The 18,180-nt window shown below is 39.2% G+C and overlaps 1 protein-coding gene across 2 annotated transcripts in view; it reads right to left on the reverse strand.

Moving 5' to 3' along the window:
• Positions 1 to 18,180, reverse strand: part of Atp6v1h (ATPase H+ transporting V1 subunit H) — a 71,262-nt gene that overhangs the window by 13,239 nt on the left and 39,843 nt on the right. For both annotated transcript variants that reach the window (XM_038347333.2, XM_038347332.2), the window contains 3 exons: positions 17,964 to 18,089; positions 13,928 to 14,029; positions 6,179 to 6,292 (listed from right to left, as the gene is read on the reverse strand). In XM_038347333.2, the coding sequence (XP_038203261.1) occupies positions 6,179 to 6,292; positions 13,928 to 14,029; positions 17,964 to 18,089 (342 nt within the window). The remainder of the gene's footprint in view (positions 1 to 6,178; positions 6,293 to 13,927; positions 14,030 to 17,963; positions 18,090 to 18,180) is intronic.

The raw sequence follows: 18,180 nt of genomic DNA on the forward strand, positions 1-18,180 counted from the left end.
TCATGCCCTAACCCACAGGACGTGACCCAAGCACTGCCTCCTTCAGCTAGATTCTAATGCTCCTATGAAGCCTGGACATATGTCACAGCATCATGGCACTGCCGTGTGTCTTTTTATGTTGTACTGCATATTTCTCTGCATTTGCTGCATCACCTAACAAACATCTCTGCTCATGTCTAAAATAAAGAACCAATCAGAGGTTTACTGCTTCTTCCAAACACAGATCCAAAATCTACTAATAAGTTGACCTTAATCAAAACATGAGCCAGACCTTACTTACATTCCTTAGTTGCAAGAACCACAATAAGTAAAATCCATATTCAAATTTGTGTTTAATTATAAACTTAGGTCCTTATGTGTATGTGACAAGCACTACCAATTAAACCACCTCCGTAGTCCTATATTTACTTTAAAGATAGGCATGCATTTTGTTTGTTTTTTTTTTGTTTTTGTTTTTGTTTTTTTTTTGGTATTTCGAGATCAGGTTTCTCTGTAGCTTTGGAGCCTGTCCTAGAACTAGCTCTTGTAGACCAGGCTGGCCTGGAACTCACAGAAATCCACCTGCCTCTGCCTACCGAGTGCTGGGATTAAAGGTCTGTGCTGCCACTGCCCGGCTAGGTATGCATTTTTAAAATCACAAAATATATGATACTCAAGACATTTCAAAGGTTCTGTCACTGAAAATATCATAAAGATCACATAAAAAATTCTAGGGACCCCAAAAGAAACCATATTAGGGTTTTTTGTTTGTTTGTTTTTGTTTTATTTTTAATTTTTATTTTTTTGGTTTTTCAAGACAGGGATTCTCTGTAGTTTTGGAGCCTGTCCATGAAATAGCTCTTGTAGACCAGGCTGGCTTCAAACTCAAGAGATTCGCCTGCCTCTGCCTCACGAATGCTGGGATTAAAGGCATGTACCATTACCGCCCGGCTAAGACCATAGTTTTTAAATTAATTCCAAAAAGTAAGTGTTTCAGTAAGCCACCTGGATGTGTTGGGAAAAAGAAATTTCCAGAAGTGGGAAGGAGGTAAGAAGGGAGAATGCAAGGATGAATATGATCAAAAGCTATTATATACATATATCAAGTTGTCAAAGAATAAAAATTTCTTTCTAAAAATATCCTATGGAATCCTTTGGCAATGTGATTATTAATGTTTATATATCCAAGGGCTTTCCCCCTTTCAGCTCATATGCATTTTAATCACCGTCTTTATGGCTATCCACTCACATAATAACTAAATAATAAATAAAATATGCTAGGCCAACATAACCATAGGAGAACAAAGCACTAGACTTGAAATTTGCTGTATTAATTTTCATAAATATATATAAGAGATCTAAAGAGGGAAACACTCAGAATTTATTCTGCTTGAGAAAAGGCTAGAAGATAATCTAGAAATACAAACAAAATTCTACAGGAGATCCTCTACCTACAAAATTCAGTGTTTCTTTTCTGAAGTCCTGAGCTGTCCATATGCACACAGTGTTGCTTCTGAATTAGAGGATTACATTTAAAATCGTTCTGTAGGAGAAAAATGATGACATTTTATGATGTTAAACTGGAAGTATGAACAACAGTACATACTAAAGTTCTCTAGAATCAATGTTCATTCTTTACATATTTTTCCGATCTATGTGACTCACCACTACTAAAAAGAACCAAGTGTGCATCAAGAATGTGACTGAGGAGGAGGTTCTGAGGGGCTGGTGTCAGGAAAGGACTGCCTGCACCAAACCTCCTGTGCTGAGGGCTTCCATGTGCATCTTCTTCCCTCAGCAAGGGCATTTTCCTCCCTACTCCCCATGTACACTTGGGTATCTTGTAATACATCATTCCATTTCAGAGATGCCAAATGGAAGGGAGAAAATTAGCTTTTCTAATTAAAAAATTAAGTTTTTCACATGATGCCTAATTCTATATTCCATGTTATATACAATCAAATCTGAAACTACATTAATAAGAAACTTAAAATATTTAACTTCTTAAAATGGACTCTAAATCAAGATTCATGGCTGTTCTATCCCATGATTTTATAAATATCTAATTTATACTTTAAAAGCAAGTTTGAAATGATACTTAAAAATTTTTAATTTATTACAGAAGCAAAGTTTTTACTTGGTGTAAATGGAAACAATTTCCAGAGAACTTCACAATATGCCATTAATAAACATATTTAAAACACCAGAGCCTATTTTAGTTTAAAATAGAAAGGAAGGAAGGAAGGAAGGAAGGAAGGAAGGACAGTGAAGGAAAGGACGGACAAGGACGGAAGGACGAGGGAGGGAGGGAGGGCGGGAGGGAGGGCGGGGAGTGAAGGAAGAGCGATCTGGCGGGAGGGAGGATAGAGGGAGGGAGGGAGGGAGGGAGGGAGGGAGGAAGGAAGGAAGGAAGGAGGAAGGAAGAAGGAAGGAAGGAAGGAAAACAAAAAAGGAAGAAAGACAGACAGGCAGACACAAACAAAACACTCCCCCCCCCCAAAAAAAAAGAACCTACCAGGCAAGACAGCTCAAACCTACAACCCCAGAATTTGGGAGTGGAATCAGATAGCACTAAGTTCATGGCCAGTCAGGACCCTATCCGAGGTAACAGAGTGAAATCCTGTCTCTAAAAGCAAAACAAAGAAACCTCCCCCAATCCTCACCCCCATCTTAGGTAAACAGAAAGGCAGTGGGTACCAGCAATTATAACCACGCTGCCTATGGACACTAAACCAAGACATGCATCCAGTCTGCTCTTCCACTGGAGAAAGTCTTTGCAGAAGGCTTACTTTCCATATGACCCTCTAATCTACATTGATCTGACAAAGAAATAAACTGCCATTACTTAAGTAATTTTTATTCTTCAGTACAAACATCCATGAAAATGTAAAAGCTCAGCTTAACAGTGGTGGCACACGCCTTTGATCCCTGTACTTGGGAGGCAGAGGCAGGTGGATCTCTGTGAGTTCAAGGCCAGCCTGGTCTACAGAGTGAGTACTAGGACAATCAGGACTGTTACACAGAAAAACCCTGTCTCGGAAACAAAAGCTGCATAAAAATGTAAAGGTCATGACTGAATTCTAATCTTCCTATAAAAAATCTTTTTATAAAGAAAGTACAGAAAGTACAAGTCATCAGTATGAAAATAGACAGGAAATTCTAACCAGTTAGTGAATAAGACACAAACCAGTGTCTGTCTATACATAGAGTCACAAACATAAATCAGGCATGAACAACATACCATGCGCAAGGAAGAATGTAGACGGAGACTGCTTGTTCATCTCCCTGCCACCCAGACCCAAATAATCACACAGAAACAATATTAATTACAACACTGTTTGGCTGATAGCTCAGGCGTCTCCCTAGCTAGCTCCTACATCTCAAATTAACCCATTTCTATTAAACTATGTATCACCATGAGGCTGTGGCTTACCAGTAATGTTCTGGCCTCTTTCTCCTACAGCAGAAACATGGCATCTCTTTGTCTGTCTCTCTCTCTCTCTCTCTCTCTCTCTCTCTCTCTCTCTCTCTCTCTCTCTCTCTCTCTCTCTCTCATGTGTGTGTATGTGAATGTATATTTGTATTTCCCACCTGGCTTTACTCTGCTAAGCCACTGGCCAAAACAGCTTTATTCATTAATAAAAGCAACACAAATACAAAAGGACATCCTATATGGGGGGGGATTTTTCAATGTATGGTGATTTAACTGAACTCCTCATGCAAAAATTTTTCTCTATTGGCAAAGGATAAAGTCAGCATTCTGTTGCATATACTTTTTTCTCATGTCAAGAATAAACATTTAAACAAACAGCCCCCCTTCCCCAAAGAACAAGAAAAACACTATGCCTGAGGACATTTACTAGGAGGACAATTAAAGTAATTTTTTAATTACTAAAACAAGAATTATACTTATGGCATCTATAGTTTGGTTTTGTTTTTGCTTTTTTTGTTTTTTTAAGGGGAGAAATTAAAACTTATTTTTACAAAAACTTTAGAAAAACATCTGGGAAATAAATATAAGTTACAATAGCCTCCAACTGTATTAAATGTAAATATTCATCAAACTAATTGACATATAAATTAGCCACAAAATATTAAATTCCCAAATTACTGATTTATGTTGAAAAACCTAACTCACAAAACAGTGACACAAGGAGAGGAACCCCGTGAAACATAGTCCCAGACACTCTTCCCACTGAGTTGATCTGAAGCTATTCTGGAAAGCTCTATACTTTGCTCATGTTCTTCTTGTACGACAGACAGGAAAAAGAGAAACATTTCAGTCCACCACATACTGCTACCAGCAGTCTAATAACTAAACTAACCCAAACAACCTTCTTGTTTTCAGACTTAATCCAATGAGATCCATTCTGCAAAAAGGAGCCAATAAGATTTTTTTTCTTTTTTGAAATACAAATCCAACCTTGCCATTCCACAATTCAAACAAAACACAAAAAAACTTTAAATGAGACCAGGTGTGGTAAAACATGCCATTAACCCAAGCACTTGTGCAGCAGCGAGAGATAGATCTCTCTAAACTCAAAGCCAGCCTGATTTACAAAATGAGTATCAGGTCAGCCAGGGATACTTAATGAGACCTGCCTCAAAGACCAAACAGGCTGGAGAGAAGGCTCCCCAGTGGAAGAGTACTGGCTCCTCTTCCAGATGACCCAAGATGGGTTCGTAGGACCCACATGGCAGCTCACAACCCATGGTAGCTCCAGTTCAAGGGATCTGACACCTTCTGTGGGCACTGCACGTACATATATGCAGGAAAAACTCATATACATAAAATAAAAATGAATAAATCTTTAAAGAAAAATCTTTTCCATGTTTTTCAATTCTTGTATGCCTCCAAACATCAGCATACAAGATACCCTGTAACTGTACCCAAAATGTATCCTCTCACTGGTGCTGACTCTGTACCTTCAAGTTACATCTTCAGTCTTAGTAAAAACTTCTAAGAACCTCTTTTTTATTGTGGTAGCTGCCTGTGCCCTAAAGAGTACTTCCAACACCAAGTCTCTCCCTGCAATACCTCAGTACCACCCAGGTTCTGAAACCTTTTCCCATGCATTACTTTAAACAAGCAATGCCCAGTGCTGCTTCCTGTACTTCCTGTCTCGTTCCTTTTACCTGAAACACTAATTAACTACAATAATCAGGTTCCATACCTGGCTCCTTACCCACTATTAACTCAGCATAACTATCTGGCCTATTCAAAGAAGCGTACCCAACTGTTCTATGTAAAACTGCACCCACTTCTAGTCTATCTTCAGCCCAGCACTTAACAGGGACAACACAGACACTCAAACAGACACTGTTGTAAACACGCACAGATATCACTGTTTATGGGAAAGCTGCTTACTGGCAGGACTGTCAAATTTAATATACGAGGTCATAGCAGCACAACTAGATATTTTACTGTACAGTATGTGACTGACCTGTCCTAATGTACCATTAATTCTTTCCACTGGAAATACTGATCACATTTCTGTCAGTTTTATGAGATTTATATTTATTACCTATACTTTTAACAAAAATAGTCTCAACCTAGAAGACTCTTCAGTATGATGTAACTACATGATTTATTACAAGTGTCAAACAGCCAACAAACAGCTAAAAGTAGCTGTTCCAAAAGGGAACCATCACTTGTTCTAGCTAGTACACCAAGGGCTCACCATTATGTTCAGTCTTTAGAGGGACTACAAAAAGATCAATAATCTCAGTTTTAAAAATAAAAAGACAGGAAAAACTATGACTCTGGCTACTTCAAAACCAAAACACTGTAATGAATGAACTGTGACTATGGACTTGAGTCAGTCAATAAGCTTCCAGTGTCTTCCTGTGACTGGTACAATGAAGTCTAGCTAACCGTACACTTTAGATAACCTTGCAGAGCTGAACAGGAATCTGCAGTCTAGCTGTGTCCACTCAACACCATGGATCCTACACTTGTTTTTGTCACAAGGACCATTTCAGTTACACCTGAAGCAATTTTTGGCATCAGTAGTTTGAATCTTCCTTAATGCAGTTCATCTCTTTAAAATTATTGAGTCTTTGCTCTATATTAGCAACATGTGCAAAAAGTTTTATCTAAAATCACCAAAAATTCACTGGCATAATCGCATAAGAGCTCTTAGAATAAATGTGAGAGCTAGCAGAGCAATGCCCACATGAGACAGATGCCAAGGCATACCAGTTGTGCACCATGAGCTTCTGCACGGCCAGCAGAGCATTGTAGCGGACCTGCTGGTCTTCGTGGTGCATGTGGTTCATCACCAACTGCTTTCCACCAAGCTGCTCAATAACCCTGCAAAACAGAAAAGACCGTGAAGATATCATTTCTTTCAAACTTATGCTGGTCACAAGTGAAAAGTCCAAATACCAAAGGCCCAAAGGATATCCAAAACCAAAGTAATAGCTAACTGCAGTAAGCTAGCATTAGATCTCATCGCTCTCAATGAGTTACAGACTGTGCTGGTTGAATGAGGATAGTTTTTGCAGCTGATAAAACTATTTGGGAAAGATTAAGAAGTGTCACTACGGGCAAGACTGAAGTTTCAAAAGACTTGTGCCATTCCCAGCGTGCTCTCCCTGCGTCCAATTTGTGGTTTGGGGATGTGAGGTCTCCCCTGTTCCTGCAGTCATGCCTTCCCTACACCATCATGGCCTCTGATTTTCTAAAACAGTGAGTCCAATTAAATGCTTTCCTGTATAAGGTCATGGTGTTTTATCACAACAGACAAGTAACAAATACACAGACATAAAACATTAGAATATGTTTTCTTTAAATTCCTAGTATTCAGCCCAACTGATAACTCGTTTCTGAATCTATCATCTACCTGAGTACATCACTCAATTCTAGGTAGCTGAGTATTAAGTTACAACCACAACTTCTGTTATGCAATCAGTACTCAATTCCAATTAATTTTCATAAGATCAATATCAAGTCCACTCGTGATTAATTACATTATCTCAAAGACACAGGTTTAGATTCAGACAGAAAAGGACAGAGGATAAGGAGCATTCATGTTAATTTCCTGGAAAACCTAATTTTAAAATCTCACATTGACAGAATATGTCACATGCTATAAAGGAGAGAAAGTCAAACTTCAGGAGCATGAAGATGGCTGACAATCGCACTGCTTTCCCTAACACTATATCCCCAACAACCTAAAGTCCACTTAATACAGACACATACACTACATTAAAGCGGCCATTTGCTTCAGGAATCTGCTCTCGACAACAATACCATTACAAACAGAGCTGTGCACTCTCTTAACTCCAGTCCAGGAGTATGGATTTCCCTACCATTCTTCATCTATCAGTGCCTGTAACTTATCCATGTCACATGACATCCTAATGCATAGGCATTTGGTGCTTTAAGACAAACTCACAGGCTTCTTGGACCAGTCAGGAACGGAAGGGTCGAAGTACACCAAAACCTTAAACCTCAGTGCCTACAATAATATGTCAGGCACTGATATGCCAGCTCAGTTCCACTATTAGCCAGACAGATCACATTCAGCAGGTCATTTACAGAAATTGCCAAATATGGAGAACAAGCGTAAATCCATTACAGAGTCACTGAGATGATCCAAACATACAAGTCCATGTCCTTTAATACAGTAAGACCTGCTGCCTGGCCAATAATGGTAGGGGCTGTTCCTGCTCAATCCACTCTCTTCCCTGCCATCAAAGCAATCTTTGCTAAACCCTGAGTATCATTTTTCCCATTTAAACCAGTTCAGTGACTCCACTCTTTATTAAAGGTACTCTGGGACCTGAGCTCACGATCAGCTGTTGTCCTCTTTTTTAATGGTTGCTGCCTTTTAAACTACGGCTGTCCTAGTCAGCAACTGCAATTTCACCACTACCAGCAGTGGCTAAGCAACAAGAGCTGCAGTCTGAGGAAGCTCTGTTCCCTCAGGCACTGACTCTTTCAAAACTACTAAGAGAACTTATCTAAATCTCTGTCCCACTAAGGAACTCAAAATTCAAAGTATGAGGTAGAATCCTGCTTCCCAGAGAGGCTGAATAGCAAGCAGCTCACCTAGCTCACCTCCTCGCATCTTCCAAGAAGTCCTCGTGCCTTTTCTCGCCCCTCCTTATAAGCCCTTCTCCACCTGGCTCCTCCCTACAACTTCCTGTCAGCTAGTTGCTGACGCAGCCTCTGGACCACAGGTGAATTTTATTTAATCAAATGTTTGCATCATTAAACAAATGTTCGAGGATATACAAAAGTAACACTTAAAATAATATTCTACAACAATCAACAGTAAGTACAATTAGTCTAGCCTGAAAACAGCTTACCTGACACATGCATTTTCTCCACGTGTCATAGCCCCTTATACTTGGAATCCTACACAGCACTTCAGCACCCTACTAGCGAGCCATTTTAAACAGCAAAATTCAAAAACAAAAAAAAAGGAGACACAGGTGCAAGCGTGGCAGCAAACAGACCATGTAACAACACTTCTCTGTAGCAGAAGAGCGAGCACAGGAAGGCAGAAATCAGCCATGGTCCACCTCAGCTGCAAATGTTTCCTTGACTAACCATGTTCATGAATGACTGAAGAAATGCCACAATTATCTACATGAGCTCTAAAATCATGTAATTTTAGCAAGGAAGCAAATTCACTGGTTTGGAATCCATGAAGCATATACTTCAGAAAGCTGCCATTTACACGTGTAATGTAACTGATGAGCATAATACTAACACGGGCATTTCTTTTATATAGGGCACTGCACTAACTACTGATTTTATCTTTTTTAAAAAAGATTTATTTATTTATTTATGTATACAGTATCCTCAGTATTCTGTCTGCATGTATGCCTGCAGGCCAGAAGAGGGCACCAGATCTCATTACAGATGGTTGTGAGCCACCATGTGGTTGCTGGGAATTGAACTCAGGACCTTTGGAAGAACAGGCAGTGCTCTTAACCGCTGAGCCATCTCTCCAGCTCCCTGATTTTATCTTCTATAATCCTCACAATAAATACACTTTTGAGGATTAGTCTGTTTCTTTTACAATTAGGAAACGCATCATTACATTTAAAAAATTACTTTAAAGATTTTAACAAGTATCTAACTAGAAAGTTTTTATTTTCAAACACAAAAGTAATTGAAGGTTTCATGCAGGTTTCAGGGAAGGGCTCCATGGAACAATGCTCAGAACACTGCCCAGGACAAAGCCAACACTCAAGAGAGTACCCAACAGCTTTCACTATCACTGACTGATGGATGATAAAAAGTAGAGAGAGTAATTTAACATTAAGTTATCATAATATAGCAATTGTAATGTTTGACATAATGTAAATAGAAAGCTTTAACAATGTTTATTTTCAATGTAACAGCAGGTATTGCTAAACTATATTAAACAACCAAATTATAAGTTAAAGACAACAAATGCCATATTTTCCTTCCTACATAGATTAAAAATAAATAGTGACTATAGTGAAATTTTATTTATGTTTTAATAAATAAATCTTTTCTGAAGACCATAGGCAAAACTAAAGCCACTAGAAGTCAGGTAATGGTGGCATACACCTTTAATCGCATGATTTGGGAGACAGACGCAGATGGAACTCTGTGAGATCAAGGCTACCCTGAGCTACACAAGATCAATGCAGAAACAAAGCTGAGTGGTGGCGCTGCACACCTTTAATATCAGCACTTGTGAGACAGAGGCAGGCAGATGTCTGTGAGTTGGAAGCCAACCTGGTCTACAAGTGACACTTCTTGCTGCTGGCTGCAGAAAAGGATATGAAAATGATATTCTCACATACTACTGGTTGGCAGTATAAATTAGTCTGTATCGTAATAATGCTTTTAAAACCTCATAAATATTCTCACATCTTATCTCCTTGTGTCTATTTCAGAGGATGGCAGAAAGTAATCAAAATGCACAGTGGTTTATTCTGTTTTCACAACAATGAAAACTCAGAATCCAAACAAATGTCATTTTAAAAAAAAAAAAGGAAAAGAACGTGATAAAGCATGAGCTATGACATGCCCGGTTTCCAAAGCATGTAGAGCCTGTGAGGAAGTCACTGTCTGTGTCTATGGTGCTAAAGGTGCTGCTGCTTTTCGACTCTGCAGTTGTCATGTTTTCTACAATGAGCATCTGTAATGGCCAAAACTATAATTGAGGATAGAAATTGTGTTTGCTGTATAAAAAATGTGTGCCACCACAGAAATAATTTATTTTGCATGTGCTATGCTAAGCTTTGCATGAAGAACCGTTTACCTGATGTTTACCTGACATAAGACTGTTTTCAAGAGGGCAAGCACGAGTTCTCTGGCTAATACTCTCATATCGATTATGCCCTGCTCCCTAGTGAACACGCTTCCTCATCAACTAACTACCCATCTTCAGAAGTTTATAGTCTACTTCCCATAAGGAACAGAACCAGGTCACCGCTCTTCTAGAATGAGGATATATACTAAAGACTTGCTCATAGTGTTTCAGTTTCCAGGCACTGTAGAGTGGTTTACCAGATTTTTAAAAATAATCTTATATGTCCACAAGTATTTCTAGTTGCTCTGCCTCTGAGCAATGGCAGGATGTCTGAGACGGAGAATGCTTTCTCTGGATTGGGTCTCTTGAAAAATGTTTACGGTCCATGCTGCCGCCAGGACCACGTTAATGTCGCTGGTCTGCTGCAGGCTGTATTGATGCCCATGGACCATGTTGCTATCCATGGCTGGTGCTGCATGCTGGAGGCCATGTTAGAGTTCATGATCCATGCTGCCAATGAAGGCCATGGTGATGTCCATGGTCTCCATTTTCCTGCCAGGGGACATGTTATTCACGGTCCATGGTCCTACCAGAGGCCATGTCGTTATCTGTGGACTGTGCTATCACAAGGGTCCAGGATGATGCCTGTGGTTTGTGTTCCTGCAGGAGGCCATGTTAATATCTGAAGTCAAATTAGTGTCCCTGGTCCAGGGACTGTGCTAATGTCTGTGGTTTTGTTCTTGCTGGAGGTCATGTGGATATCCATGGTCTGTGCTCCCACCTGAGGCATATTGATGCCAGTGTTCCTGTGCGGCTGCCAGAGGCCATGTTAATGTCCATGATCAGAGTTGTCACAGGGAACCACATTGATGTCTGTATTGTGGTCTCTGCTGCCACCAGAGGCCATATTGATGTCTATGATCTATACTGATATCTGAGGTCTATGCTGCAACTGGAGGCCTTAAAGAGGTCTCTTGTCCGTGATGCCACCAGGAACCTATGCTGGGGTCCATCTTCCATGGGGCGGCCATGGAGACAGACATGTCCATGCGCACACTGGAGGCCATGTTATGGTCTGTGCTGCCACCTGCTGTCATGGACAAGGAAGCGTCTGCTGCAGTGGTACTAAAGGTTTCTGTAACAACATCCCCCTCTACCCCCCAAACAGTCTAGAAGACAGCCCTAAAAATTTTTGATACGGAAGCTGAAGTGAAGCTCTAAACAGCTGATGTCCTGGCAAGGGGACAAGAAAAGACTCAGTTATCTATAAGGAGCTTGCCACTGGGAGTCTGGCCATGCTCCGATGAGTATATGGGAAAAACAAATTGTACTTGGTATTTTTTTCTTAATTTTTTTTTTGGGGGGGGGGTACAAGAGTGAAAGGGTAAACCTCGTAGGAAGGGGAAGAGAGTGTGTTTGGGGTGCATTGTATTTGAAATTCTCAATCAATAAAAATATTATGTTAGAAAAAAGAATTCTGGAAAGGGTGTTGCTGACATTTAGGACAACTACAGTGTAGAGACAAAACCTGTGTTCTCTTAGGTGATTGCTTCAACTTTAAGAAGGTGACTTTTGATAATGGATTGCTTTAAGAAAAAATTAAAAGCCCCTTGCTGGCATTTAGGTTTTGAAGTTACACTAACCACTTATTTTTGTTGCGTTTGTTTGTTTCCTGAGAAAGGGTTTCAGGCTGTCCTGGAACTCACTTTATAGACCAGGCTGGCCTCGAACTCACAGAGCTCTGCCTACCTCTGCGTTCCAAGTGCTGGAATTAAAGGTGTGAACCACCTCTGCCTGGCTTACACTACTCTTGTAAGGAGCCTGAAAGGATGCTCCAACTACTGAATGGACAATACTCCCTGGGTCATTGAGTGGAGGACTAGTTGCATGCAGCAGTCACTGCTGTGTGGTTGAAGGGCTCCTAGTACTGAAACTGTCGGAAGCGTAAATATAACCTATGATTTTAATTTCTTGATGTAGTTTTGTAGGCTTGGAGCTAGAGTCAGAACCCAGGGCTCTGCTAGGCACATGCTCTGCCACTAAACCCCACAGCCCAATGACGATTATTAAATTTGCAATTTAGGAGCAACAACTGCCTGCTATGCTTTCTATATAAATTCACATAACAGGCTACTGATTTAAAAGTGTATCTTTAATCACAAAAGCAGCTCTGAAAATAACAAACATACAACATACCGAGGATGCCAAGAAAAGAGGACCTCTAAATCAACATGATCAAAGATCATATGAACTCACAAGGAAGCATGCACAGGGCCTGCATGGGTCTGCACGAGGTCCTTTGTGTACATATGATGGCTTCAGTGTAGTGTTTTTATGAGATTCCTTAGTGTGCCAATGAGTGAGTCTCGTTCCTGTGCCTTCTCTTGGGCTTTCTTCCTTCTGTTTGCTTGTGCTGTCCAATTCCAACAAGTTAGCTTCTACTTTATCTTATATTAGTTTATTATTATCCTTTAGAAAGCTTCCTAATGAAAGAAAGGGAGTGGATCCAGATGGGAGGAAAAGTGAGGAAGAACTGGAAGAAATGCAGCCACAGGAAACTGCTATCAGGTATATTTTGTGAAAAAATAATTTTCAATAAGATGGAAAAATCTTAAAGAAAATATCAACTATAAAACAGGAGTAAATAGCACACTCCATGTTGGTACCTGAAACAGTGAAGGCTGTTTGAAGGGTTGGGACATTAGACTGATTTCCTCCCTCTCTCCTTCCTTTTGTTTATTTCTCAATTGGGACTCTTAAAATTTCAAGGTCTTTTCTGGGATTCTTTACACTGAGCCAGCAGAAAATGCCCACTGCTTGTCTTTTATGAGTATTAAATACATGAGAAAGCATTATCTTTGGTAATGACTCCTGTCATTTTATGAGATGCCTTATCTTAGCAGTTGTGATTACCTTAATAAATTAAGCCTATTATCCAAATGTCATAATCAAATGTGAGATAGCAAAGCAATTTTCTAAGATTGCAGTGAAATGGATAGAATATGAGACATTATTCTACATTTTAAAAGATTATTTGCTAGGAAAACAATGAGGACAAGAGAGAAAAGATGCAGAAGCTGCATCTGACATAAGGAAGTGATTGCTCTGAGGGCTGAATGCAAATAGAAAGCAAGAGAACTTTCTGCTGACATTCTATACCAGGGGGCATTGCATGCTTCTGCTTCTGCTTCTGTTCTGTTCAGGGAGCGTACTAGTCTACTGTGTGCCTAACAAGGTACTGAAAGCTTTCAGACTACTTTGTCAAATAAACATATCCATTGTTTTGTTGTCAATGTGTCTAAGTACATTTAATTGTATAACCACATCTCAACATTTTGAAATTCAAATTATATACATTTATAACTTTTCCTTACAGACTCTGTATTTTTTATGTTTTATAACTAGTCAGTAACAACCTCTAATTCATTTCTATAATTATGAGTGGTAGGGAAAAACAAGGTTCATAAAATGACTATAGAATTAACATTTGCAAACAAAGGAAACTTAATGAGAAATTTCTAATAGTCTCCACTGACAATCACATAGAAGTAGTACTACAAGTTTATTTATATTTTTATAGAGCTCAGTTTTAACTGAGTTTGTTTACTTCATTAGTTTCTCTACCGAATTACTCTAACTTGGAAAAGAACTCTGGATTGCTTCAACAAGCCAAAAGGAAACATAGGTTTGTCTTTCTTTTTTACCGTTTGCCCCGAGGATAATGCCGAACATATTCTCCAACATCATGAGCAGCAACAGCTAAGACTTGTGGATCATCTGATACCTCCAAAAGTTTTGTCAAGATTCTGAAATAAAATTTAATCCAGAAATATCAAGCCGTGTATTTTTCTACAGAGTACAATATAACACAGGTATAACTGATATCTCACTCAAAGCAGATTCTAGGATTTCACCATAATGTCTATATTAGCACTTTTCAAACCTTTATGTGTACGCAGGCTACCCACAGCTTATAAGCAATACCATTTACATACAAGTCACCAAACATAACATGAGATTAGATAGGTCACAGGCCTAGGGGAAAACCTACTACTATTATTAACTCTGCTAAGGGAGCATGGCAATAAAATCATTCCTAATAACATACTGCTATACTCATAAATCAGTGCCTTGCTCAACTCACATCAGAGAAGTTTCTTGTAGCGGTAGACAGAAATTAATACAGAGACCCACAACTGGTCAGTGTGCAGAGACTGAGAGACTTTGGAGCATTCAGTCCTAAGTGGGATCTCTTTAGCAAACCCCTCCCCTCAAGACTCAGGAATCTATGAGGAAGAAGAGATGGAAAGAAACAGGTGATATAACTACAAGGAAACTGTGTCCTCCACACAGCCGGACTGAAAGACCGTAGTGAGTGAAGACCTGCACAGGTACAGGACAGGTAAGGTACCAGCAATGAGAGGTGAGTGCAGACGAGGAGTTCCACCCCTAACCAAGACGCTATCTGCAACTGTTACCTCCTGGCAAAGGGAAAATCAGTTTTCTCCCCAACATGTTCTAGGTCAACATCTTTATCACAGTAATAGAACCTAAGACACACACACACAGACACACACAGACACACACACACAGAGAGAGAGAGAGAGAGAGAGAGAGAGAGAGAGAGAGAGAGAGAGAGAGAGAGAGAGAGACAGAGACAGACAAGAGACAGAGATTTTTAAAGTCTCATTTTTTTTAAAATATGCTCAGGTGTCATTTAAAGGAGGACTCAAGAAAAGACTAGATGGGAGAGATGATCCTCCCCAGGGAAGAGCACACCAATTGGTTGTTCAATGCCAGTCAGCCCTGAAAACAAACATGCAAGTAACATTATAAAGACTGAACAGATTATACTTAGGAATATATATACCTATATACTTATATGCATGCATTAACAATTGGTTTAAAAGAAGCCATGAATTTGAAGGAGTATATGGGAGGATTTGGAGGAGGGAGTAGAGATATGTACTCATATTACAATCTCAAAAAAAAAATAAAATAAAATAACTTTTTTTAAAAAAGAGGACTGGGGTTTGTTTCCCAGCACCCACCCACACAATAACTCACAAGTAACTCTAGTTTCATCTGATACCTAACCTCCACAGGTTCCTGTATGCACATGGTTACACAAGCATACAATCAGGCACATAAACATACAAATAAAATGAATAAATATTTTAAAAAATAAAATATCTAATAGAAAACAATTAAAACCATTTAGCTTTTTGATCACATATAAACCACTTGTTCACAAAATAAAAGCCTTCTAAAAATGTTTACTAGGAAATTGTGATTACACTATCTCTGCTTATGTTATATAAACTAAAATAAATGCTTACTTGTAATAAAACTCTTAAGTTTGCTAAAATTTTGTATGACTCTACACTAGGTGTGGTGCCAACCCTATAATCCTAGCACTTGGAGGAAGAAGCCAAGATTAGGAATCCAAGAACTGTACGCCAGCCTGTTTAAAAATAAATAGCCCAAACATGTCCAAACCTATAAATACTGTTTCGTTTCTAGATGGCATTTGTCTGACATTTCCTAATACTGAAACTGCAAGTCTCACCACAGCTCTTCTTCTGCCACCATCTCAACCTGTCAACTCCCTGAAATCTCTAAATGACAGGAAGCAAAAATGAGGACACTGTCAACCAGAGGATCATTAAGTAGTAATTTACACGTTCTATCTACTGGAATACCTGAAATTGAGATTCCAAAATCACCAAGAAAAAAAAAGAATGAGGATCTATTACAACTGCTTTCATACTGATATAAATACATTCTTCACAACCCATTTATGATTAAATGAGACTCAAAAGTAATTGTTTCATAACACATGTTTAAAATTAATCAAATTATTATCTGCTGTCTGCCTCTGAAAGACCCCCGCTTTGGGGAGACTCTCACTCAAGTCTCGGGATAACACCACCCCCCCCCCAGTAACTCACGAGCGACCCTCCTTGCTGCAATCACACAAGGTTTATAGATTAAGTATGTGATATATAAATATCTCACTATAAAAGAAAGGTGTACACATTTAGTCATCTTATCATGACAAGGACAGAGCTGCAGAACCCAAAGGGAAATACTATTTTTGTTTTTTTAATTTTGTGTGCAACATGCACAGAGGCTAGAGAAGAACATGGGTGTCTTTATCACTCAGTCTCTCAAAGAAGGTAAAACTTGCCAGTTTCTCTGTTAGGTTAGCTGGTGGAAGTCCTGGGGAGCCTCTTGTCTCTGCCCACCCTCCTACCCTAATCATACCACACTGAAGTTACAGGCCCATGAGACCACACCCAGCTTTTTATGTAAGTGCTAGGTGGTGTGGGAGGTCCTTCTGTATATGTGTTGCTTTTATTGGTTAATGAATAAAGAATCTACCTTGGCCTGTGATAGGGAAGGGTAGAGCTAGGCAGGGAAAACTAAACTGAATACTGGGACAAAGAAGGCCAAGTCAAAGAGACACCATGAAGCCACCAAAGGAAAAAAATGAGAGCACCACCCGGAAGCTTGTGGGTAGGTCACAAGCCTCGTGGTAAAATATAAAATAATGGAAATGGGTTAATTCTATACGTAAGAGCTAGCTAGCAATATGCTTATGTGATTGGTCAAACAGTGATTTAAATAATATAGTTTCTGAGTAATTATTTAGGGGCTGAGCAGCCAGGAACGAAAAAAGCGACCTCCCACAACAGCTAGGGATCCCGATGATTGTGCAGCAAGCATCACTCTTATCTATAGAGCCACATCCCCAACCTAGGAAGTACTATTTTCAATTTAGATGTCATATAAAGGGGGAAAGAGTGAATTTTGACTCCTGCTTCACAACCACAATTCAACTCCTGATAAGACTAGAGACCTAAATATAAGGTTAAACAACAAAGCCTCTATAAACAGAATAAGAAGATAGCTTCATAGCGTAAATAGCATTTAATAGATTATTTCAATGTTGAAACTGTTACATACTTGAGATCTATTAATTGCCACAACTGACTTGGAAACACTATTTAGTAAGGCTCTTCCAAAACAGAAAGGAAGGACAGGCAGGCAAAGATCACTAATACACACCTGTAATAACAGCATGTAGGGGCCGGGCTGAGTCTGGAAGAGTGCCAGGAGTTCCAGGTCAAGCCTGGGCTACAAAGTGAGTCTCCACATCAAAAAGAAAAGTGGGGGAAGAGTGAGTGAAAGAAAAATGAAGAAAAGAAAGATAAAATCTTAAGGGAAAAGATGGAATACAGTGAGTACGGCACTTGCCCATTAAGTCTAGGCCTAGGTTCAATCTCAGTACCACAGAAAAAGGTCAAAATAAAAAATACAAGGATATTCTGTGCCCTTGATAGGCAAAATCTTAACCAACACATAGAGAACCACTAGCCATATATAGAAATATTAGTAGATCGAGTCTCTTAAAGTTAAAAGCTTGTGTTTATCAAGGACACAGATAAAGAGTAAAATGGAATGAAACAAAATGAGAATATTCTAAATGTATACATAGCAAACAATCATGTTCAAAATATCAAATTCCTATAAAATTAAAAAACTCATCAAATTGAGCATGTATTTCTCCAAGAGAAGATGACACCTAGCTGATCAAAAGCCTAAAGGCATTCAACACATAATTCAGCAAGAAAACATAAACTAAAACCACAGAACTCCTAATTCTTAGAGAATAACAAAGCCAAATGTTGATGAGGACCTGAATAACTAAAGAGCACAGCATGTGATCCCACTTACTTCAAGAGTTCATAGTTCTTCTCATTCAGCCTCACAGCATTTTCTCTCCAGAACTTCTCAGACTTGTGTACCGGACTCCATTCCAACCTTCCAGATTTAAGCTCTGAACTGTATTCATCAAATGAGCTATAAAATCATAAGAATAAATTCCAGTTACAAGAATCTGAGAGGTACCCCAAAATTAAGCAAATTAAAATATGACTTAATTTCAAAGCCA

This window comes from Arvicola amphibius, chromosome 11 (genome assembly GCF_903992535.2).
Source record: "Arvicola amphibius chromosome 11, mArvAmp1.2, whole genome shotgun sequence".
NCBI classification, from domain to species: domain Eukaryota; kingdom Metazoa; phylum Chordata; class Mammalia; order Rodentia; family Cricetidae; genus Arvicola; species Arvicola amphibius.